Raw genomic sequence first — 24523 nt, 5'->3', positions numbered from 1 at the left:
TGCTAACAAGCTGTGTTCTATGCTGTGTTCCTGTCGACTAATAAACCTTCTGTTTTACACGCTGGCTGAGAGTCACGGCTGACTGCGAAGTTGGGGTGCAGGCCCCTTTGGCTTCCCCAGGAGTCCTATCCAGGCTGACTCGCTGCGGGAAGCACATGGTGAGAACAGGGGGACTGAATGCTCCAAGGACGGACACAGGAAGGCCGAAGCCATGTAGGCTTCTTGTCCTGGCAACAGCTCAGAGAGAGGAGGCATGTCAAACCAGAGTCGTGACTGGCTTCATTCAGAGCAATTCCAGAGCATCGGCCCGGTGACTCCATGACAACTGGTGTGGGTGGGCAATCATGTCACACACTGTGAGGATAAATTACGGTGGATGCTGTAATTCTGCATTGGGCAGAGTCAAAGCCACAATACCCTTCACAGGCCAGTGTCAGTGATGCTGCTCCTGAATGTAGGGGAGAGCAGTTCTGAGGGGCAGATTACCACATTGCCCTTAGGCCTGTGTGCACTGAGACGGATGCCTCCTGCCTGCTGCTGAGGAGGACTCTGGATCCAAGTTTTGGGGAAGGAGCTCAGTGAGAAACCAGAGGCGATATCTAGTCCCTTCTGCAATCTTCCCCGCCCCCAAATCAGCAACCTCTGGACTGCGTTCCTTCTGAACTAGCAACCTCTTCACTGCGATCCCCCAAACCAGTAACCTCTGCACTACAACACCTCTCTGAACCAGCAACCTCTGCACTGCAATCACCCCAAATCAGCAATCTCTGCACTGCAATCCTCCCAAACCAGTAATCTCTGCACTGCAATCCTCCCAAACCAGTAATCTCTGCACTGCGATCCCTCCAAACCAGCAACCTCTGCACTGTGATCCCCCCGAACCAGTGACCTCTGCACTGCGATTTCCTTCAAACTGCCCACCTCCTGCACTGTGATCCCCCTCGAACCAACCACTTCCTGCTCTATGATCCCCCCTGAACCAGCAATATCCTGCACCGCAATCCTCCCAAACCAGTGAGCTGTGCACTGTGATCCCTCCAAACCAGCAACCTCTTCACTGCAATCCCCCCAAACCAGCAACCACTTCACTGCCATCCCCCTCTGAGCCAGAAACCACTGCACTGCAATCCCTCTCAAACCAGCAACCACTGCACTACAATCCCTCTCCAAACCAGCAAACGCTGCACTGCAATCCTCCCAAACCAGTAACCTCTCCACTGCGATCCCTCCAAACCAGCCGCCTCTGCACTTCACCCCCCCCCACCAGTAACCTCTGCACTGCTATCCCTCCCAAACCAGTAACCTCTGCCCTGCAATTTCCTTCAAACCACCCGCCTCCTGCACTGTGATCCCCCTCGAACCAGGCACTTCCTGCTCTGTGATCCCCCCTGAACCAGCAATATCCTGCACCGCAATCCTCCCAAACCAGTGATCTCTGCACTGCGATCCCTCCAAACTAGCAGCCTCTGCGCTTCAACCCCCCAAAACGAGTAACCTCTGCACTGCAACTTCCTTCAAACCACCCTCCTCCTGGACACTACGGTGCTAATAAGTGATGGTCACATAAACACCACCCTATATCAGAAACCTACTGACCGCTATGCCTACCTACATGCCTCCATCTTTCAGCCAGACCACACCACACGATCCATTGTCTACAGCCAAGCTCTACGATACAACTGCATATGCTTCAACCTCTCAGACAGAGACAAACACTTACAAGATCTCTATCAAGTGTTCTTACAACTACAATATCCACCTGCTGAAGTGAAGAAACAGATTGACAGAGCCAGAAGAGTACCCAGAAGTCACCTACTACAGGACAGGCCCAACAAAGAAAATAACAGAACGCCACTAGCCATCACCTTCAGCCCCCAACTAAAACCTCTCCAACCCATCATCAAGGATCTACAACCTATCCTGAAGGACGACCCATCACTCTCACAGATCTTGGGAGAAAGGCCAGTCCTTGTTTACAGACAGCCCCCGAACCAGAAGCAAATACTCACCAGCAACCACACACCACACAACAGAACCACTAACCCAGGAACCTATCCTTGCAACAAAGCCCGTTGCCACCTGTGTCCACATATCTATTCAGGGGACACCATCATAGTGCCTAATCACATCAGCCACACTATCAGAGGCTCGTTCACCTGCACATCCACCAGTGTGATCTATGCCATCATGTGCCAGCAATGCCCCTCTGCCATTTAGAATCATAGAATCATAGAATATCAGGGTTGGAAGGGACCTCAGGAGGTCATCTAGTCCAACCCCCTGCTCAAAGGAGGACCAATCCCCAACTAAATCATCCCAGCCAGGGCTTTGTCAAGCCTGACCTTAAAAACTTCTAAGGAAGGAGATTCCACCACCTCCCTAGGTAACGCATTCCAGTGTTTCACCACCCTCCTAGTGAAAAAGTTTTTCCTAATATCCAACCTAAACCTCCCCCACTGCAACTTGAGACCATTACTCCTTGTTCTGTCATCAGCTCGTACTGAGAACAGTATAGATCCATCCTCTTTGGAACCCCCTTTCAGGTAGTTGAAAGCAGCTATCAAATCCCCCCTCATTCTTCTGTTCTGCAGACTAAACAATCCCAGTTCCCTCAGCCTCTCCTCATAAGTCATGTGTTCCAGTCCCCTAATAATTTTTGTTGCCCTTCACTGGACTCTTTCCACTTTTTCCACATCCTTCTTGTAGTGTGGGGCACAAAACTGGACACAGTACTCCAGATGAGTCCTCACCAATGTCAAATAGAGGGGAATGATCACGTCTCTCGATCTGCTGGCAGTGCCCCTACATATACATCCCAAAATGCCATTGGCCTTCTTGGCAACAAAGGCACACTGTTGACTCATATCCAGCTTCTTGTCCATTGTAACCCCTAGGTCCTTTTCAGCAGAACTGCTGCCAAGCCATTCGGTCCCTAGTCTGTAGCGGTGCATGGGATTCTTCCATCCTAAGTGCAGGACTCTGCACTTGTCCTTGTTGAACCTCATCAGATTTCTTTTGGCCCAATCCTCTAATTTGTCTAGGGCCCTCTGTATCCTATTCCTACCCTCCAGCGTATCTACCTCTCCTCCCAATTTAGTGTCATCTGCAAACTTGCTGAGGGTGCAATCCACACCATCCTGCAGATCATTTATGAAGATATTGAACAAAACCGGCCCCAGGACCGACCCTTGGGGCACTCCACTTGATACCGGCTGCCAACTAGACATGGAGCCATTGATCACTACCCGTTGAGCCCGACAATCTAGCCAACTTTCTATTCACCTTACAGTCCATTCATCCAGCCCATACTTCTTTAACTTGCTGGCAAGAATACTGTGGGAGACCGTGTCAAAAGCTTTGCTAAAGTCAAGGAACAACACGTCCACTGCTTTCCCCTCATCCACAGAGCCAGTTATCTCGTCATAGAAGGCAATTAGATTAGTCAGGCATGACTTGCCCTTGGTGAATCCATGCTGACTGATCCTGATCACTTTCCTCTCGTCTAAGTGCTTCAGAATTGATTCCTTGAGGACCTGCTCCATGATTTTTCCAGGGACTGAGGTGAGGCTGACTGGTCTGTAGTTCCCAGGATCCTCCTTCTTCCCTTTTTTTAAAGATGGGCACTACAGTAGCCTTTTTCCAGTCATCCAGAACTTCCCCCCATCGTCATGAATTTTCAAAGATAATGGCCAATGGCTCTCCAATCACATCTGCCAACTCCTTTAGCACTCTCAGATGCAGCGCATCCGGCCCTGTGGACTTGTGCTCATCCAGCTTTTCTAAATAGTCCCGACCCACTTCTTTCTCCACCTCCTCCCCATGCTGTGCTGCCCAGTGCAGTAGTCTGGGAGCTGACCTTCCCGTGAAGACAGAGGCAAAAAAAGCATTGAGTACATTCGCTTTTTCCACATCCTCTGTCACTAGTTTGCCTCCCTCATTCAGTAAGGGGCCCACGCTTTCCTTGACTTTCTTCTTGTTGCTAACATACCTGAAGAAACCCTTCTTGTTACTCTTAACATCTCTTGCTAGCTGCAACTCCAGGTGTGATTTGGCCTTCCTGATTTCACTCCTGCATGGCCGAGCAATATTTTTATACTCTTCCCTGGTCATTTGTCCAATCTTCCACTTCTTGTAAGCTTCTTTTTTGTGTTTAAAATCAGCAAGGATTTCACTGTTAAGCCAAGCTGGTCGCCTGCCATATTTACTATTCTTTCTACACATTGGGATGGTTTGTCCCTGTAACCTCAATAAGGATTCTTTAAAATACAGCCCCTCTCCTGGACTCCTTTCCCCCTCATGTTATTCTCCCAGGGGATCCTGCCCATCAGTTCCTTGAGGGAGTCAAAATCTGCTTTTCTGAAGTCCAGGGTCCATATTCTGCTGCTCTCCTTTCTTCCCTGTGTCAGGATCCTGAACTCGACCATCTCATGATCACTGCCTCCCAGGTTCCCATCCACTTTAGCTTCCCCTCTAATTCTTCCCGGTTTGTGAGCAGCAGGTCAAGAAGAGCTCTGCTCCTAGTTGGTTCCTCCAGCACTTGCACCAGGAAATTGTCCCCTACACTTTCCAAAAACTTCCTGGATTGTCTGTGCACTGCTGTATTGCTCTCCCAGTAGATATCAGGGTGATTGAAGTCTCCCATGAGAACCAGGGCGTGCGATCTAGTAACTTCTGTGAGTTGCCGGAAGAAAGCCTTGTCCACCTCATCCCCCTGGTCCAGTAGTCTATAGCAGATTCCCACCATGACATCACCCTTGTTGCTCACACTTCTAAACTTAATCCAGAGACACTCAGGTTTTTCTACAGTTTCATACTTGAGCTCTGAGCAGTCATACTGCTCCCTTACATACAGTGCAACTCCCCCACCTTTTCTGCCCTGCCTGTCCTTCCTGAACAGTTTATATGTACATTGGCCAAACTGGACAGTCTCTACGTAAAAGAATAAATGGACACAAATCAGACGTCAAGAATTATAACATTCAAAAACCAGTCAGAGAACACTTCAATCTCTTTGGTCGCTCAATTAGAGATCTAAAAGTGGCAATTCAACAAAAAAACTTCAAAAACAGACTCCAATAAGAGACTGCTGAACTGGAATTAATTTACGAACTGGATACAATTAACTTAGGCTTGAGTAAAGACTGGGAGTGGATGTGTCATTACACAAAGTAAAACTATTCCCCCCCCCACTGTTCCTCACACGTTCTTGTCAACTGCTGGAAATGGCCCACCTTGATTATCACTATAAAAGGTTTTTTTCCCCCCGCTCTCCTGCTGGTAATAGCTCACCTTACCTGATCACTCTCGTTACAGTGTGTATGGTAACACCCATTGTTTCATGTTCTCTGTGTGAATAATCTCCCCACTGTATTTTCCACTGCATGCATCCGATGAAGTGAGCTGTAGCTCATGAAAGCTTATGCTCAAATAAATCTGTTAGTCTCTAAGGTGCCACAATTGGGGATCGGTCCTGCTTTGAGCAGGGGGTTGGACTAGATGACCTCCTGAGGTCCCTTCCAACCCTGATATTCTATGATTCTAAGTCCTTCTTTCCCCTCAAACCAGGCACTTCCTGCTCTGTGATCCCCCCTGAACCAGCAATATCCTGCACCGCAATCCTCCACAAACCAGTAATCTCTGCATTGCAATCTCTCCCCTCCCCAAAGAAACACCCCTGGAAACCTCTTACTGCAATCCCACACACCCACTCAAAACAGCAACCTTTGCACTGTGATCCCTCCCAACCAGCAAACTCTGCACTGTGACCTCCTCCAGTATCAGCATCCTCCTGCCCTGTGATCCCCCCAAAGCAGCAACCGCCTGATTGCAATCCCCCCAATTAGAAACCTGTGCACTGGAATCCCCCCAAACCAACAGCCTCCCACACTATGATCCTCCCAACCAGCAACCTCTGCACTGCAATCCTCCACAGCCAGCAACCTCTGCACTTTGCTCCTGCCCCCCCATCCAGCAATGATTTACACAACTTAACCCTTCCCATTATCCCTCGCACACAATTTCCCATAAAAGCACACCAGCAGCAGCCGCTCTGTTTCTCCAGCTGTGTCCCAGGAGATGACACTCAGATGCTTTGTGACTGTGAGGCACGTACTGGGCTCCAAAGGCAGGGGCCCCCTCCTTCCATTCCAGCGGTTTCTATTTGGCAGTGCCAAATGTACGTTGAAGCCCTGGATACATAAGAGGGAGTCACTGAAACCTCAGCACCTTTCCCACTGATGTTTAAATAATGCTGCGCACTCCATCTCCCTGCTTTCTAGCTTGACCCTTCAGCCTCTTTGAGATTTGCTGGAGAGCGTGAATTGGAATGAGCTCTCCATGTAGGTTGAGTGAGACATTATATCCAGCTACAAACAGCCAGAATTACTGTGAACGTTGAGTTACAGTTGTTACGAAACATTCCAGTTCAAATGTACCAGAGAGTGGAGCCATTTAAAACACCTCTTAGAATCATAGAATCTTAGAATATCAGGGTTGGAAGGGACCTCAGGAGGTCAGCTAGTCCAAGCCCCTGCTCAAAGCAGGACCAATCGCCAACTAAATCATCCCAGCCAGGGCTTTGTCAAGCCTGACCTTAAAAATATCTAAGGAAGGAGATTCCACCACCTCCCTAGGTAGCTGCCTGGAAATGCAGGGAGGGGACCCTGAAGAGCTCTCAATGAAATGCCCGTCTGTAACAGAGCCCACTGGCTAGTCCAAAGCAGCCTTCACTCTGCCTTATGGACATCACTCCCCGGTGGGGTCTTGCTGCTCTCCTTACTCATGCTCATTGCCACACTCTCCCCTCTCTCTCTTAGATGGAGCCCTTGCTGGTGCTTTCCTGCCTGCTCTCTCAGGTGGTAGGTCAGTTCCCTGTTCCTCCACCTCACCTGTTCCCCTCTCAGGCACAGCGGGCAGGGCAGACAGCCAGGAGGTGGGGGTGTCTGACAATCTCTATTCTTCTCTTTCTCCTGTCTAGGGTATGGCCCCCATCACCATAGTACATGAGTGCTTCACCAGCTTTAATGAGTGTATCCAGATGGCCCCTGGGAGCAGGGCAAAGCTGTTACCCTATTGCATAGCTAGGCACTAAGGCACAGAGCAGCTAGGTGATTTGCCCAAGGTCACACATGGACTCTATGGCAGAGTCCGAACTTGAACCCAGGTCCTGGGCTAGTGCCCTAACCACTGCACCATCCTGCCTCCCTTCTTTTGACTCTTTGGAAGCTGAAATGCCCCATTGATCTTTTCATTTGCGATAATCCTGATGCTTGATCCAGTTCCCCCTTCGTTTTGTGGGATAAATGAGACTTTCTATATGGAAGAGGGGAAAGCAAGTGAATTCACATCCTATCACTATATCTGCACCATGTAAGCCTGCAGGATGCAAACCCAGCTCACCACTGAGGGGATGTGTGTGGTGGACTGAAAGCATCAGAAGAAACAATGAACTCTGCGTTTGTGTGTGTGTGTGTGTGATGAGCCTCAGTGTGCAAGGAAACGTGTGTCTGTGCATGCAGGTGTAGGTGTATTCATGTATGTGTGTGTGCATGTGTACAGACACGGGCATGGCTGTGTATGTGTGTAAGTGAGTGGGTGTCACGTGAGTACGGTTATAAGTATGAAAGCATGAGTGTGTGCATGGATAAGTAAACGTGACAATGTCTGGGTACATGTACATGTGTGTTTCCCGTGTTTGCACATGCGCTGTGATGATGTCTAAGTGAGTGTGTTCATGTGTGTATAATTGTGTGTGCATTGGACACTGTGCACTCTAGTGTAATGGTCCATTTGTGTGTTGATGCAAACATGTGAATGGGCACGAAGGAGACCTAGGAAATAACTGGGGTATATGTAACCCTGGGTATGTCTGCACTGCAGCTGGGAGTGTGCTTCCCAGTGCAGGTAGACAGACACATGCTAGCTCTGCTGGAACTAACATGCTAAAAATATCAGTGTAGCCGAGGGTAGCATAGGCGACAGCTTAGGCTAGCTGCCAGGGGACAAACCTGCCTGGACCCCCGGACAGCTAACCCAAGCTGCCATCCATGCAAGGCCAGCTACACTGCTATTTTTAGCGTACTACCTCAAGCAGAGCTAGCATGCGTCCATCTACCCATGCTGGGAAGCACGCGCAAAGCTGCAGTGTAGATAAATGCTCTGAAAGATCATGCTGGAGGCACACACTGTACAAAGTCTCCTGCGGTAACAATCATAGCTGTGAAGGCTGCTGATTGTCCATTCAGACCTCCTGCATGGCACAGGCCAGAGACTGTCACCCAGCACGCCCTGCATTGGACCCTCACTTGTGCGCCAGCTGGAGTGGATCTTTTAGAGACAGTCAATCTCAAGGCTCCAAGTGATGGAGAATCCTCCACGCCTGGGAAGCTACTCCAACGGGTCATTGCTTCATTGTTAAAATATCATGTCTTGTTTCTAGCTAGACTTTGCTGACTCCAGCTTCTAACCTCTGGATCTTGTTGTGCGTTTGCTGCTAGACTAGTGAGCCTTGCAAAACACATAAGTGCAGCATGAAGTATCCACTCAAGTTCTTTGGTCTGTTTTTTTGGACAGGCGAAGCTAGCAGGGGAGCGGGGGGCTCGTGCCATCCTCTTCGACATCACGGATGATGAAAGCGCTGCTGACCAGGTACAACCCTATTGATACCTTCAGGAAAACTTCAGTGGTACCATCCTGTTCTGAAATACACATAGCTCTGGTCCACGCTCCCCCTTCTCCATACGAGCCAGGAACTGCAGAAATGGAGGGACAGAGCTGGGGTTGAGGCAAGGGGTGATAGTGCAGATTGGCTCCTCCATTCAGTACACCTACCATAGAACAAAGACCTTGCCCCAGCTCATCCAAAACACAGAGAGCTCAGTTTGCACAAAGGCTTTCCCTAATGGGGTAGCTACATCACACAACTAGATGGTCAAGCGGCATTTATGCCCATAATACCCGCTTTGTGCAGCCAAACCCGTTACTGTTCAGGCATCGAGTTTGCCAAGGGCAGTCCCTCCAGAGTCCTAACGCTAGCAGCTGAACCATTACCCATGAGGGAACCATGTAGACTATCACAACTGGTAAAACATCTAGAACACAGACTTTACACAGGGTCACTGAGGAACATCTATTTCCTAAGGCAGCGGTGGCCAATACGTTCGCCACTAGCCACATTTGTCTAATAGGCTATTGAACTGTGGCTAATGCATGTGGCTTTTTTATAATGTGGCTTAATGTGGCTTTTTTATAATGTGGCTAATAAGAAAAATTCAAAACCACAAGTGTGGCTAGCAGTGTGGCTAGCATTGAATTTCTATTGGACACCACTGCCCTAAGGTCAAATGAGGGGGGACATCTGGTCCCTAGAGAGAGTCAGGGCACAAGGAGGTACATCAGGTATTTAGAGAAAGAGCATGGTTGGTAGGGAGACATCTGGAGAAAGCTGGTGGTGAAGGATGGTGGGAGGGTGTGGGACAATCCAGTCTCAGGAAAGATTGCTGCTCTTCAGAATTCATCCAAGTAGACTTCTGAACTCCAGCTGTGTGACGAAGAGCTCAAAGTTTGACAGCTCTTTTCTTTACCGGTGATAAACTGTGTTGGTGATAAACGGGAGAATTGCTAACATAGTTCCTATTTTTAAGAAAGGAAAAAAAAGTGATCCGGGTAACTACAGGCCTATTAGTTTAACATCTGTATTATGCAAGGTCTTGGAAAAAATTTTGAAGGAGAAAGTAGTTAAGGACATTGAGGTCAATGGTAACTGGGACAAAATACAACATGGTTTTACAAAAGGTAGATCGTGCCAAACCAACCTGATCTCCTTCTTTGAGAAGGTAACAGATTTTTTAGACAAAGGAAACGCAGTGGATCTAATTTACCTTGATTTCAGTAAGGCATTTGATACGGTGCCACATGGAGAATTATTAGTTAAATTGGAAAAGATGGGGATCAATATGAAAATTGAAAGGTGGATAAGGAACTGGTTAAAGGGGAGACTACAGCGGGTCACACTGAAAGGTGAACTGTCAGACTGGAAGGCGGTTACTAGTGGAGTTCCTCAGGGATTGGTTTGGGGACCAATCTTATTTAATCTTTTTATTACTGAGCTTGGCACAAAAAGAGGGAGTGTGCTAATAAAGTTTGTGGATGAGACACAGCTGGGAGGTATTTCCAATAAAGAGAAGGACTGGGATATCATACAGGAAGATCTGGATGACCTTGTAAACTGGAGTAATAGTTATAGGATGAAATTTAATAGTGAAAAGTGCAAGGTCATGCATTTAGGGATTAATAACAGGAATTTCTGTTATAAACTGGGGACGCATCACTTGGAAGTAACGGAGGAGGAGAAGGACCTTGGAGTATTGGTTGATCACAGGATGACTATGAGCCGCCAATGTGATATGGCTGTGAAAAAAGCTAATGTGGTCTTGGGATGCATCAGGCGAGGTATTTCCAGTAGAGATAAGGAGGAGTTAGTACCGTTATACAAGGCACTGGTGAGACCTCAACTGGAATACTGTGTGCAGTTCTGATCTCCCATGTTTAAGAAGGATGAATTCAAACTGGAACAGGTACAGAGAAGGGCTACTAGGATGACTCGAGGTATGGAAAACCTGTCTCATGAAAGGAGACTCAAAGAGCTTGGCTTGTTTAGCCTAACCAAAAGAAGGCTGAGGGGAGATATGATTGCTCTCTATAAATACATCAGAGGGATAAATACTAGGGAGGGAGAGGAATTATTTAAGCTCAGTACCAATGTGGACGCAAGAACAAATGGATATAAACTGGCCATCAGGAAGTTTAGACTTGAAATTAGACGAAGGTTTCTAACCGTCAGATGAGTGAAGTTCTGAAACAGCCTTCAAGGGTAGCAGTGGAGGCAAAAGACATATCTGGCTTCAAGACTAAGCTTGATAAGTTTATGGAGGGGATGGTATGATGGGATAGCCTAATTTTGGCATTTAATTGATCTTCGACTACTAGCGGTAGATATGCCCAACGGCCTGTGATGGGATGTTCGATGGGGTGGGATCTGAGTTACTACAGAGAATTCTTTCCTGAGTGTCTGGCTGGTGAGTCTTGCCCACATGCTCAGGGTTTAGCCGATCGCCATTTTTGGGGTCGGGAAGGAATTTTCCTCCAAGGCAGATTGGAAGAGGCCCTGGGGGTTTTCCACCTTCCTCTGCAGCATGGGGCATGGGGTCATTTGCTGGAGGATTCTCTGCACCTCGAAGTCTTTAAACCATGATTTGAGGACTTCAATAGCTCAGACATAGGTCAGGGGTTTGTTACAGGAGTGGGTGGGTGAGATCCTGTGGCCTGCGTTGTGCAGGTCAGACTAGACAATCATAATGGTCCCTTCTGACCTTAAAGTCGATGAGTCTGTGGTCTCACACAAAAGGAGCTGTTTCCTCCCAGCCCATGTGACAGAATAATGGAATGAAGCAAGTCTCAGACCTGTGTGGAGTAGCTGTTATTGTTGTGTAAGTGGGTGGTCAATGCTGCTTGCTAGTGTTTGGTCTATAGTCAATGTCACTGGGCTAAGCAGAATGAGAAATGCAGGCTACAGGTACGAGTAGGCTCCACTTCCTGTGGTGCTAGATTCACAGGAAGTGAGTATAAAATAATGTCACTGTTGGGTACAAGAGACTTTGCTTTAGTGAGAAGAACACGAGACGCTCTCCCACTTCCATTGTGTCAGGATGTAACCCATTAAAGTACATTGCATTCTGAGACCAGCCTCATTCGTTCCATGGGAGGAAGCAGTCCTGGCTTTTGCTGAAATGGGTGTTAGGCAGGCAGTGTTAGGTATGGAAAACGCATGTCAAATAATGACTAAACAGAATATAATACCAATCAAATGTAGGTGAATTAGAGGAGAAAGCTCAGATTTGGGCTAGAGAGACTGTGCCCAGATTAGTGCTTCAATATCACTGTACACAAGAAGGAATGTGGCACTGATCATGGGCACTGGCCCCATTATTTTCATAGTTGATTCATTCACTCATTCCTTAGGTCCAGCATTGTGCTAGGCACTTTACTAGCAGGTACAGATAAAGACAAAGGCCCTGCACCAAACAGCTTACAACTGAGACAGACAATGTAGGATGCAGGAGGCAGGGGTAAAGGCAGTGAGACACACCAGGGTGTTTATTATTTTGTTGCAAGGGTTATGACGCATCATCACCTCTCTGAGGTGAAGCCTATTGGTTTTGGGCAAGGGGGTTGAAAGAGGAAAGCAAGAGACATGGTCAAGCAGTGCCTGTAGTTGAGGGAGGGACAAGGACAGGAAAGGGGCAGCAAGGGGAGCAGTAGAGACAAGAGCAGAGAGGTGGGCAGGAGCCAGGGTGTTGGGGGATGAGGTGCTTCCATCTGGTGCAGACCGAGGAGCAGAATGGCAATAATAAATATACCATGTCACGGTTCTGGGCAGCGGCTGTAGCACTTGTCCTGGGCAGCAGTCCTCATCCCCCCACACCTTATTTGATCGTGACTGTTGATAAATCTCCATCACACCCACGTCTCAAGCTGTGCTCCAGGCCATCTCATGACCAAGCTTGTTTCTTTGCAGCTGAGGAAACCCAGGGGCCTGAGTCAGCCTGTGGTTCTGATCCGGGGCCATGATGCTGAGCTTCTGATGGGCGTTGTGAACAAGAATCGAGAAGCACATGTGAAGATTGAGGTTAAACAGCAGCCAGCATGGGTGAGGAACATGTCATACCTGCCTTCTCCTTTCCACTCCAAGTCAATCTTCCCAGCACTGAAGCAAAGCCGAGCCTCCCTTCCATGGGAGGTGACACCCTGGCCCTCTGCAAGAGCCAGATGGAACCCTTCTTCCTCTTGTCTCTTTATTTGGTACCAGGCCAAGGTCCTTTGCTCTGCAGAGCAAAGCGTAGTGAGCTGAGACACCGAGAGGGGCTGGCTGAGATTTGCAGAGAGGACCTCAGACCGGTTTTCTTTTTCTTGTGAAGAGCAAGGAGGGTGGGTCTGGCTGGGCACTTCTCATATGTCTGAAGGGTAACAATCATGAAGAGATCAGGAGCCTGGCCTGGTCTCATTCCTACCAGGCACAAACACCAGGGTAACGGATCTTCTGTCTCTCTCCAACAGCCGGACTACGACGTGTGGATTCTTCTCACAGTGCTGAGTACTGTCATCGTGATCATTCTGATTTTTGTTGTTCGCACCAAGTGTCACTGGAACAGGACTCAGGTGAGGATCATAGAATCATAGATTAGGGCTGGAAGAGACCTCAGGAGGTCATCTAGTCCAACCCCCTGCTCAAAGCAGGACCAGCACCAACTAAATCATCCAAATGTGTGGAGACAGCTCAGAACCAGGCGGTTCTACAAGGAAAAGGGAAGCAATGGGGGCTCCTTCTACACACCGCTAGTCTAAGAAAGGGTGTGATTGGGCAGAGACAAGAGTGAGAGAAAGTGTGTGTGTGTTTGAGAAAGAGGCGAGCGTCCCATTGCAAAGACAAGCCTGCAGCCCAATGATGCGAGCAGTCTGGGTTCCTGCAGTGATTCAGTGCAGCCACACTCTAGCCCTGCGTTTTGGGAACCAGTCGTGCCATATGCAGTTTGCGCTCACCCCAGACATTGCTGTACCTGTGCACTGCAATAACTTCCCAACCAGCTCTCCAGAGCAGGTGCCATTTACACACAAATGTTGGCAAAGCGCCCTGATTTCCCCAGCTCACTAACTAACCCCTGTCCTCAGTGCCAGTGGAAGTCACTGGCCTGTTCTAACATTAGAGAGGTTAAAATAATTTAGTGGAAAACCAGTACATTACATAAAGACCTTCCAAGTACAGAAATATTTCCAAATTTGGAAACCCTCCCTTTTCTACAGGATAACAAAGTCACTCCTAAGAGCCCATTTCCTGAATATCTTGTTGGTCAAGAGATCCAGAAGTGACATGTGACTAGAGACACCTGAAAGGGGCCTGGATTTCAGTGTGGGCTAAGCAGCCACCTCTGTAACCCAGGCCTGTTTAAGGCATCTGAGCTTGGGCACCCAAAGTCCTGTGTCACTTTCTTGGCCAAGACCACAACTCAAATAAAAACAGCTACATTTTCATGTAATCCACTAGAAAATGGAAAGAACAAAGAACACTGCACGCTCTTGCCCTGAGATTCAGCACTTCTCCATTTCTGACAGAACCAGTTTTTTTCTGACTCAATAGAAAGATAAGCTTCCCTGTCTTCTAGTGAAATGACACAGAGCAGCAAAGATAAGCAAACGAAGGGAAAGCTCAGTCCCCAGAAAGGTAAGTCCCAGAGGAGTGGAGATTTGGGGTATTATACGATTACTGCAAGTGGAGCAGCCGCGATGCCTAGCCTCAGGGCTAGCTCAACAGTCACCTCAGGCAGAAATTCTCATGTCTGGGCTCTGTGTGAAAGTTGGAATGGGAACGGTGCAGCTGTTTTCCATAAAAGCAATGTTAAAATTTTTGCAACCGTATTCAGAATGTTCTACCTGCACTGAGCCTGCGCGTGCCCCACTCAACCTCCTATAACACGTGCCAGGTCCATAGCTAGTGCTCCAGATGGGGCTTGGGAAAAACAGATTCTCCTCCTTCTTGCAAAGGGAAGATGCAGGCAGCCAAGACCCTATGAGTGCTAGTCTCTTCTCTTCCAGCAACTGGCATTAGTAATTCTAGTGCCATTAATTCTTTGCACTTATAGCCATTCTGTACCCCTACCCTAGGAGACAGAAAAGTATCTTTGCCCCTTTTATAAACAAGGTAGCTGATGTGTTGCACAACACCACCACTTACAGACCAAGGAATGGAGCCCAGGTTTTATTGTGATAGCCCCAACATCACAGTGCCACTCAGGGTAGAGTTGTATGTGAGGCTGGCTGATCTGTAAAATGAGGTTGCTCCTGCATACCTTTACAAAGCCAGTTGAGACCACATTCCTCTCCCATAGCCAGCAACAGAAATCAGGAGTCCTGCTTCCTAGCATTCTACTGCTGCTCATTGAATAGTTGGGTAACCCACAAGCAACGTGTGTGTTGTGACCTGCTTTGGTGGCTGGTGCATAGCTACTGGAAACCCTTTTAACTCAAATGGGAAAGTAGTGTGCTGAGCTACGGATCTGGAGTTTCTGAGTTCAAAATCCCCTGATGACCCATGTGGGAGGTCATTACAGTTGCTGATGAAGGAAGTCTTTACTTTTTCAGTTTTCTAAACAAACAAATGAATTAGAAAATTCCATGCAAAAATTATGTTAAAATGTTTTGAACATTGCAAAGTCAAGCACTCAAGAGTTAGGGACTGCTAAAAATAAAGTTTTGCATGCAACCGTAAATCTGCCCCTTGTACATATGTTTTATGAAATAATCTCTAGTTACATCATCACAGGCAGGTTTTTGCTTTGTGGCACAGATTTTTGTGATAGTCCATCCCCAGGCTGTCTAAGTGAGATGATCTTTTCATAGTTAAGATATTCACAGCCATAATCATCAATTCTGCATCGGGGTGCGCCCAGAGGGACCCTTGCACCCAAATGGAGTCCTGTTTTTTCCAAGTCACGTCTCAAAAGCTACTTGTCTGAATCTTTACTGTTCATCATCCTTGTGTAAGTAGGGCATTTATCCGACCATAGTAGGGGAGTTTCTCTGTGTTCACACTACCATGGCTGATCCGAGTGACGAAAGGATCTGAGTCCCTGCCCTGCTTCACTTCACCCCGGTTCTGCCCACCTGCACTTCCCTCCCGGCCCTGCGTGAACAGGACTTGCATCACACAGGGAAGACTGAGACCAGGGGTTTCTGGGTGTTTACCTCAGTCTCTCCATGGGCAACTCTAAGCAGGGACAAGGCGCACCTAGTCCAGGACACACCTACCTCACGTGTTACCCTTTTAACCTGTAATCCCTGCAATTCACTTAAACATCTGTGCACCCAAAACTGTTCCTTTGGGCATTGAAGAGCCCTTCACAGTGTCCACATGGTGAGGAACTGGTTTGGGTACACTTCAGTGCAGCAGCCTCTAAAGTGCAACAAATTTATGAGTCTGGTGTCTTCTCCCTGGACCTGGACATGCTGCTCTGACGCTGCTGGTATGGCACTGCCCCCAGACGGGCATGGACTCTGTGACAGAACCCACTCTGTGCCTTTGCTTCGACCTCCCCTCAGGCCACGTCCCCCTCTAGTCTGGCACTTAGTGCCCTCCGAACCAGCTCTGTCTCAGGTGCTCAGTGGTCTCCCAACCGGCCATGTCCCCCTCTGGCTCCAGTTTTCAATGGCCTCCCGATAGACTTTTGGAAGGGGCCTGTATCTTGTTCTCTCCCTAGGGCCTAGACTGATGCACCAGAGCCTGCTGTGACCGTGGGAGACCCACCCCACCACTTGCTCTGCGGCTTCTTCGCTCCGGCTGCTGCTCTGACTCTGGGCTGCTGCTCCAGCTGCTGCACGCTCCCTGGCCCAGCTCTGGGCTGCAGCTCTGGCTCCCTAGCTCTGCTCTTGGGCTGTTGCACTCTCCCAACTCTGGCCTGGCAGCTCCAGCTCACAGGGAACAAGGGCCCTGGGCTCTCAACTCCCCCATTGACTTGCTCGCCCTGACAATCTAGCTGACTTGGAGTGCTGGCCTCTCCCCATTGGCCCTAGGGACCTGTCAGTCCCAGGATCCTGACTCCTCTTCAGCCCTTCCCCTTTCCCCTTGGAGGGGGCCAACCAAAAAAGCACTACATTTCAGTAAGGGGCCAATAGCCCCTGACACTTGTACTCAACAGGGAGGACAAAGCATCATTCGGTTTTCCTGGCTCACAGAAGAGTCACCACAGACTCCTCTAGTTCGGGGTTCAATGCCTAGTTTGTAAAATCTCAGATTACCCCTAATTTGCCATGGGGCAAATTCCTTCTTGCATCAGCAGGTGATCAGTTTAGGCCTTTATGTGTGAGGATTAAGAGTCCTCACTGTTTTATTGCAGCGGGTGGAAACTGTGGACACTGTATTTATTCTTATGTGTTTTAAGAACCCATTTTCATCAATACATTAATAGTAATGGTACACTCACTGACATAGGGCCTTTCACCTGCGGACTTCAAACCCCTTCCCAAAGATGAGTAGCATTGTCCCCATTATAAGGCTGAGTCCCAGAAAGGCTAAAGCCTGAATTTTCAATCTCATGTTGGGTGCCCAACTAGAGACAATGGGTGCGTGGCGTCAGACACTCAGAATTAGTGGGGGTGTTTGGAGGGTTAGGCTCAGATCACAACCTGAATCAGGGGAGAGTCGGGAATAGAAGCCAGGTCTCCTGAAGGGCAGTGCCCTGCTCTAACAACTAGGTCATGCTGCCTCACGGTTTGCCTTGAACAGCTGCCAGGTCCATTTGTCTGTATCAGCTGCCTTTATCGCCAGGTAGGGTGCAGAGATCTGGTGCTGCAGGCTGCAGTGTGGCTGGTGAAAGGAGAGCCCTCGCTTTCACATCTGGCGATTTGGTGGAACATGTGGCTCTCTGTCCTAACTATGCAGGAGGGGCCAGTCCTCTCTTCACTCTGCCACTTCTTCAGTCTAGCACTCTCTTCCTTTCTCCCAGGACTCCTTGCAGCAGCAGACCATGCAGGCGATCAGCCAGCTGGCCATCCGGAAGTACCAGGCCCGGTGCCAACAGGATGCCCTAAGGGATTCGGCCAGCAGCTGCAGCTCAGCCCCCATCTGTGCTATCTGTCTGGAGGAGTTCAGTGAGGGCCAGGTAGGACAAGCTCACGCTGGAGTGGCTGTATGCGTAGGCTGGAAGCCGGATAGCGAGTATGGCCAATCACGGCTCTGAACTCTCTGGGCAGAGGTGCTGTTGGGAGGGGAGCGCTGCACAGCTGTTCAGGGCTCTCTGTAAATGGCAAAAGGAGCAGTGTGCTTTGTGGGGCAGGGCATTTCCTGGCCCTGTGCTTTGGAGCAAGCCTGCCCAAGCTCAGCACTGCTGCCTACTGTACCAGCATGGGAGCAGGGGCCTGTGAGCGTTTTAAACCCAGAGCCTCACGGAGACTTAGGCACCCAACTCCCATTGAAATCAGGAATTAGGTGCCTAAATCTCTTTGAGAATCTGGGCCTTGGTCCTTTGGGGGTCTGGCCTAGGCTGCTCCGGGATGCTCAGGTGATGCCTAACACCAAGAGCATTTTTCCCTGTCAGCACCTGTCAAGACAAGTGGGATCCTCTCGCTGGGTGTGTGAACCTGGCTGCTGTCCAGGTATTCCAGCCTTTGTCACCTCCAGACCAGATTACTGCGACACGCTGCCATTGTGATCCTTCAGACATGACGCTGGCACAGAGCGTGGCTCCCCTGCTGGCAGTCAGTTAACACCGCGAAGGTTAAGGGGTGACTTGATCACAGGGAACAAATATTTGATATGGGGCTCTTCACGCTAACAGAGAAAGTCTTACACCATTCAATGGCTGGGAGCTGAAGCTAGACAAATTCAGACTGGAAATTAGGCATGCATTTTTAACAGTGAGAGCAATGAACCATTGGAACAACTTACCCAGAGTTGTGGTGGATTCTCCATCACTGATGATTTTTATATCAAGATGGGATGTTTTTCTCTAAGATCTGCTCTAGGAATTATTGCGGGGCAGTCTCTGGCCTGTGTTATGGAGGGGTGAGACGAGATGATCTCAATAGTCCCTTCTGACCTTGGAATCTATGAATCAGCTGTATCTTTCTAGGACCAGGTGACTCCAGAGCTCCATGGCCTGGCCTGGCTGCCAAGACATTTGCACGGAGAGTTGGGGGTATAGGGAAAGCTCTAATGGGTTGAGGCCTGGTTCTCTGAGCAATGCCTCTCCCCAGGGGGTACTGCACCAGTTGCACTCAGAACTGGGGCCTTTGTTGGAGCCCTCGGTGTCAGAGGGCTGCTGACAGGGCATTCCTCCAGAGGGCTTTGCAATGTGTTGCCCCACTCGGACCCCAGAGCTTGAACACTGCAGAGGCATGGGCTGGTATGCTCGGAGCCAGCTCGCAGCATTAGAGATTCTTTGGTGGTCTTGTTTTGTGCATTGGGAAGCGCCCGGAGTGCGGGATCAGGGCTGATCCATGGGACAGGGAGAGAGACGCCTCCCCACCCACATCCAGCTCCCTCCAGAGACCTTGCTCTGTCCACTCAAACCTCCTCTCTGTCTCTGTCTAGGAGCTGCGGATTATTTCCTGTTCCCATGAGTTCCACAGAGAGTGTGTCGACCCCTGGCTGCAGCAGCACCACACCTGCCCGCTCTGCATGTTCAATATCATTGGTAGGGCTCCAGCAGGGCCAAATCGCCCATCAAAAGCACCTCCCAGCAAGAGTGTGGGTGGGTGGGGGGAGGGGAGTGTGGTATGTGTGTGTGGGGGTGTTTGTGGTGTGTGGGGGGGGGTGTTTGTGGTGTGGGTGTGGTGTGGGGGAGAGGGTGTTTGTGGTGTATGGGTGGGTTTGATGTGGGAGGACGGGTATTTGTGCTGTTTTTGTGGCGGGGAGGGTCTGGTGTGTGTGTAGGTGAGTGTTTGGAGCGTGTGTGATGTTATGTGTGTGGGAGAAGGGGGGTTGTGTGCAGGGGGAAGGTGTGGTGTGTATGGGGGTGTGTGCGGGGGTGGGGGGGTGGAGTGTCTGGATGTGTGGGGGGGGAGGAGGTTTGTGGTGGGTGGTGGGGTGTTATGTGGGGCGGGTGGGGTGTTATGTGCATGGGGCCGTTGTGGTGTGGAGGGGTGGGTGTGGTGTGTGTGCAGGGGTGGGTGTTTGGGTGGGTGTGGATATTTGGGTGTGTGGGAGGGAAGGGATTTGTGGTGTGTTGGGGGTGGTGTTATATGTGTGGGGTTTGTGGTGTGTGTAGGGAAGGTGTGGTGGGTATGTGTGGGTGAGTGTTGGGGGGGGTGTGGTTTAGGGGAAGGCTCACCAGGCTGTACGGGAAGCAGTAAAAGGGTCCCCATGTGCTGGGAGGGACAAGGAATATTTGGGTATCAGGCACAGAAGAGACGTGGGTCAGGGCAGGTGGGAGAGTGGGAGGGGTTCTGGGGAGGGGTTGCCAGGCACTGGGTGTCTGGGCGGGGTTCTGGGGAGGGGTTGCCAGGTAACTGTGGGATGGGATGCAGACATGTAGTGGATATGCCCTTTCTGTCTCTCTAGAGGGGGCTGCCTTTGCCCAGCCTGCGCATTTGAGGCAGAATCCCCAGGATCTGGAATCCGGGCAGCGGCTTCACCTCTTCCGGCAACACCCAGGACGCGCCCTGTATCGCCTCCCAGAGGCCCACCCCCAGAGGCGGCTCAGAAACTTTGCTTCGCAGCTCCCCCATGGCAACCCCTTCTTCCATTCCCCAGAGCTCTCCCAGTTGGATTTAACCACCATGCACTATATGCCATGCAGGCCAGTGGGCTCCATGGCCACATGCAGCCATCAGCCCTCTCTAGCCCAAGGCCTCGGGAATGAGCAGCACCGAAAATCTCCAGCATGTGGGCAGATGCCATCTTCTCACAGGACCTGCCCATTTCAGCACCAGGCCCGTTGCCTGGGATTCAGGACTGCGGTAGTACCAAGACAGCACCATGCTGCCCCTCTTCGTCGGGGAACCAGTCATGGGAGGCAGCAGAACAGCAGTGGCTCAGGGGAGAGCTATCTCACATTGCACAGTGGGTACCTGGCTGATGGTCCAGGCAGTGACTCCAGCTCCGGACCCTGTCATGGCTCCTCCAGTGATTCTATGTTGAATTGCACAGACGTCAGCCTTCAGGGCATCCATGGTAGCTGCTCCACCTTCCGCAGCTCCCTGAGCAGTGACTACGACCCCTGGGTGTACTGTAGCTCCACTGACAATGGCCAGGAGCAGCTGCAGTCTCCAGGGGAGCCAAGGCTACGGTCTTTGGACTTGAAGGAGACCGGCAGCTCTGCGTTAGCCAAGAGTCAGATACTGACTCATGTCCATTATCACCACCACAGGCACCATCACTACAGGAAGGACCCAGAGTGTCCATCTGGGAGATCAGGCCAGGAACCCAGCCAGCATAAGCCCTGGTTTTCTGGGGCTGTGCACAGTGCTCGGACACAAAAGAGGACTGAGAAAACTCGTCACTGCAAACAGCCTCTTGAAAGCAGCCCAATGTCCCAGGATGCATCTCTGTCAGGACAGCCCTCCTGTGTGCATCAGGGACCTGACCTCTCAAAGCACCTCTCCTCTTCTGCAGATGGGTCTGACTTCAGCTGGGTGGCCAGTAAGCAAGCTGGAACAGCTGGTCCATTGCCTTTCCCACTGTTACAGAAACATGGCTTACAAAGCCGTCACCCCAGAAGGAAACGGAAGTGCCGCCCGGAGCCTGCCCTGGCTCACCTCTCAGAGGACTCAGACATGCACAAAGACTGCAATGTTCACATTCACTATGGCCACTCCCCTAGCTACTGCTGCTCCCCAGACGTTCAGCCACTGTTGCCAACAGCCCCTATGCCCTATTGCTCAGGCTCTCAGGTGGTTTGGAAGTGCCTAGTCCCGCCCTCCAACTTGGAGTCCCAGCAGCAGGACAAGGACCTATCAGAATGGGAGGGGAAACCCATGTATCCAGTTGATTTCTCAGGGACAGGCACCACAGAAGGCAACACGAGTCTTTACCTCCCCTGCCAAACTCTGCAACACAGTCAGGGTAAGTTTGTTAGTCACCTCTGCTTTCAGCAAACCTCTGAACAGTGGATTGTACAATTAAGGGTTCATATATAGACACTCTGTGTGTGTGTGTGTGTGTGTGTGTGTGTGTGTATGTCTGCATATATACACCACGCATTGCCCCAAGCTGCTGACAACTGAGAATGGATATTTTCAGAGTTCAGACATTAAATCACAGAATCATAGAAGATAAGGGTTGGAAGAGACCTCAGGAGGTCATCTAGTCCAATCCCCTGCTCAAAGCAGAACCAATCCCCAACTAAATCTTCCCAGCCAGGGCTTTGACAAGCCGGGCCTTAAAAACGTCTACGGATGGAGATTCCACCACCTCCTTAGGTAACCCATTCCAGTGCTTCACTGCACTCCTAGTGAAATAGTTTTTCCTAATATCCAACCTACATCTCCCCCACTGCAACTTGAGACCATTGCTCCTTGTTCTGTCATCTGCCACCACTGAGAACAGCCTAGCTCCATCCTCTTTGGAACCCCCCTTCAGGTACTGGAAGGCTGCTATCAAATCCCCCCTCACTCTTCTCTTCTTCAGACTCAATAAGCCCAGTTCCCTCAGCCTCTCCTCAAAAGTCGTGTGCCCCAGCCCCCTAATCATTTCGTTGCCCTCTGTTGGACTCTCTCCAATTTGTCCACATCCCTTCTGTACTGGGGGGCCCACAACTGTACACAATACTCCAGATGTGGCCTCACCAGTGCCGAATAGAGGGGAATAATCACTTCCCTCGATCTGCTGGCAGTGCTCTTACTAATGCAGCCCAATAAGCTCTTAGCCTTCTTGACTCATAACCAGCCTCTCATCCACTGCAATCCCCAGGTCCTTTTCTGCAGAACTGCCGCTTAGCCAGTCGGTCCCCAGCCTGTAGTGGTGCTTGGGATTCTTCCGTCCTAAGTGAAGGACACTTGTCCTTGTTGAACCTGATCAGATTTCTTTTGGTCCAATCCTCCAATTTGTCTAGGTCACTCTGGATCCTATGCCTACCCTCCAGGTTATCTACTTCTCCCCCCAACTTAGTGTCATCTGCGAACTTGCTGAGGGTGCAATCCATCCCATCATCCAGATCATTAATGAAGCTGTTGAACAAAACCGGCCCCAGGATCGACCCCTGGGGCACTTTACTGAATTCAGAAGGGCCTTGCTTTTGTGACCACACTACCTGATATTTTTAGCCCTGGTAAATGAAGCAGGTTTACATTTAGTAATTGGGCAGGAGGCCTCTCAGAAAAAGTTCGGTGCTATAGGAGGTGTTGCTTATTCACTGGGTAACGTGAGACCTTCCTGTTACCAGTGCAGCATAGAATGCGCTTTGCTCCCAGAGTCGAGAATGGGGTCCTTTGCTTCCATATGCAGCCCATTAAAGACAATGAAACGACTCCCACTCACTTCAAAAGGCTTTGGACAGAAGAGGTTATACACGGGGTAACTCCACTGTTTTCACAGGGTCCTGGTCCCACAGTGGAAGGGGGCCATGAGAGCTGGTTGCAGAGCTGCTGCTCAGGGATGGGAACCTCCTAGTGCTCCAGCCTCTAAAATCATTCAGGCTGCACTTTCTGCACAACTATGTGCTAGCTGAGGGGTGCGTGGGAATTGGTGGCCTCCACTGCAGGTGATGGGCATCTCAGGTACTTAAAGCCTTGGCCTAGAGGAGGGAAGCACCTAACTGCAGAGTCTGCAGCTGCCTAGGGCCAGTGCTGAGGATTTAGAACCCCTAGTACCACCATTGCAAGGTTCAAGCATGCGCAGCCTTGGAATTGCCACCCCTCCCTTGCTAGCAGCTGCTGCTATCTAAGGCTGGCCTCTGGCAATTGGCCCCATGGCTGTAGCCAGAGAAGCTGCAGGTGGCTCTGTGACTACTGGGGGCCATTAAGCTAGGAGTGGATAAAGAAACTGGAGTTAACCTCAAGGAACAGAGATCACCTGTAGGAAAGGAATGTCAAGGGAAGCAGGGAAAGAGGAAGCAGATCAGGTTTGCAGGGGGAGAATAGCCCCAGCTGGCTAGGGAGCACATCCAGTGATGAGCTGCCAAAATCTTAACAACTGGTTCCCTCCTCTCCCCATGAGGGGGTCGTGGCCCATCCCCGCCCCCCGGGACCCCAGTCCCATCTACCCCCATCCCCTGTCCCCTGACTGTCCCCAGAACCGGGCAGGAGGGTCTCGTGGGCCACCGTAGTGTGTGCCCACCCCACCCCTAAGAGCCAGAGGGACCTGCCGGGGGGGTGAGGTGGGGAGTCCCGGCGGTGCTTACCTGGGGCAGCTCCCGGGAAGCATCCGGCAGCACCCTCTGGCTCCTAGGGGCAGGGTAGCATAGCTAGGGTGGGAGCAGGGGGAGCGGCCGCTCCCCCCCACTGATCACATCAAAAGTGGCGCCTTACGCACCAACTCCCTGGGTCCTCTGGGGCTGGAGCCCCCACAGGGAAAATTTAGTGGGTGCAGAGCCCCCACCGACAGCTCCCCGCCTGGCCCCAGCTCACCTCACCTCCACTCTGCCTCCGCCTCCTCCCCTGTACGTGCCGCCCCACTCTGCTTCTCCGCCCCCACACCTCGGCTTCCCATGAATCAGCAGTTCAGGCGGGAAGCTGGGGAGGGCTGAGAAGCAGGCAGCGGCTTCGCGCTCAGGCCCAGGGAGGCAGGGGTGAGCTGGGGCAGGGAGCGATTCCCCTACGCGCCCCCCGGGTTACCTGCTGCGGCGCGGGTGGCCCTCCTCGTGCCCCCCCCACCCCAGCTCACCTCCGCTCCGCCTCTGCCTCCTTGGGCCTGAGCGCGAAGCCGCCGCTTGCTTCTCAGCCCTCCCCGGCTTCCCGCGCGAACAGCTGATTCGCGGGAAGCCGGGGGGGGGGGGCAGAGAAGCAGAGCGGGGCGGCGCGTTTAGGGGTGGAGGCGGAG

General features: G+C 50.8%; 1 protein-coding gene across 1 annotated transcript in view; it reads left to right on the top strand.

Moving 5' to 3' along the window:
• The window catches only part of RNF43 (ring finger protein 43), a 131543-nt gene that overhangs the window by 86838 nt on the left and 20182 nt on the right, over positions 1-24523 (top strand). Inside the window, exons 3-8 of the mRNA XM_027830405.3 lie at positions 8572-8646; positions 12575-12706; positions 13114-13215; positions 17553-17708; positions 19139-19241; positions 20108-21610. Coding sequence (XP_027686206.2) covers positions 8572-8646; positions 12575-12706; positions 13114-13215; positions 17553-17708; positions 19139-19241; positions 20108-21610 — 2071 coding nt within the window. The remainder of the gene's footprint in view (positions 1-8571; positions 8647-12574; positions 12707-13113; positions 13216-17552; positions 17709-19138; positions 19242-20107; positions 21611-24523) is intronic.

The sequence above is a fragment of the Chelonia mydas genome, chromosome 17, assembly GCF_015237465.2.
Source record: "Chelonia mydas isolate rCheMyd1 chromosome 17, rCheMyd1.pri.v2, whole genome shotgun sequence".
NCBI lineage: Eukaryota > Metazoa > Chordata > Testudines > Cheloniidae > Chelonia > Chelonia mydas.
Note: the sequence above shows the minus strand (reverse complement) of the source record. Positions and strands in the feature narration are given on the sequence as shown.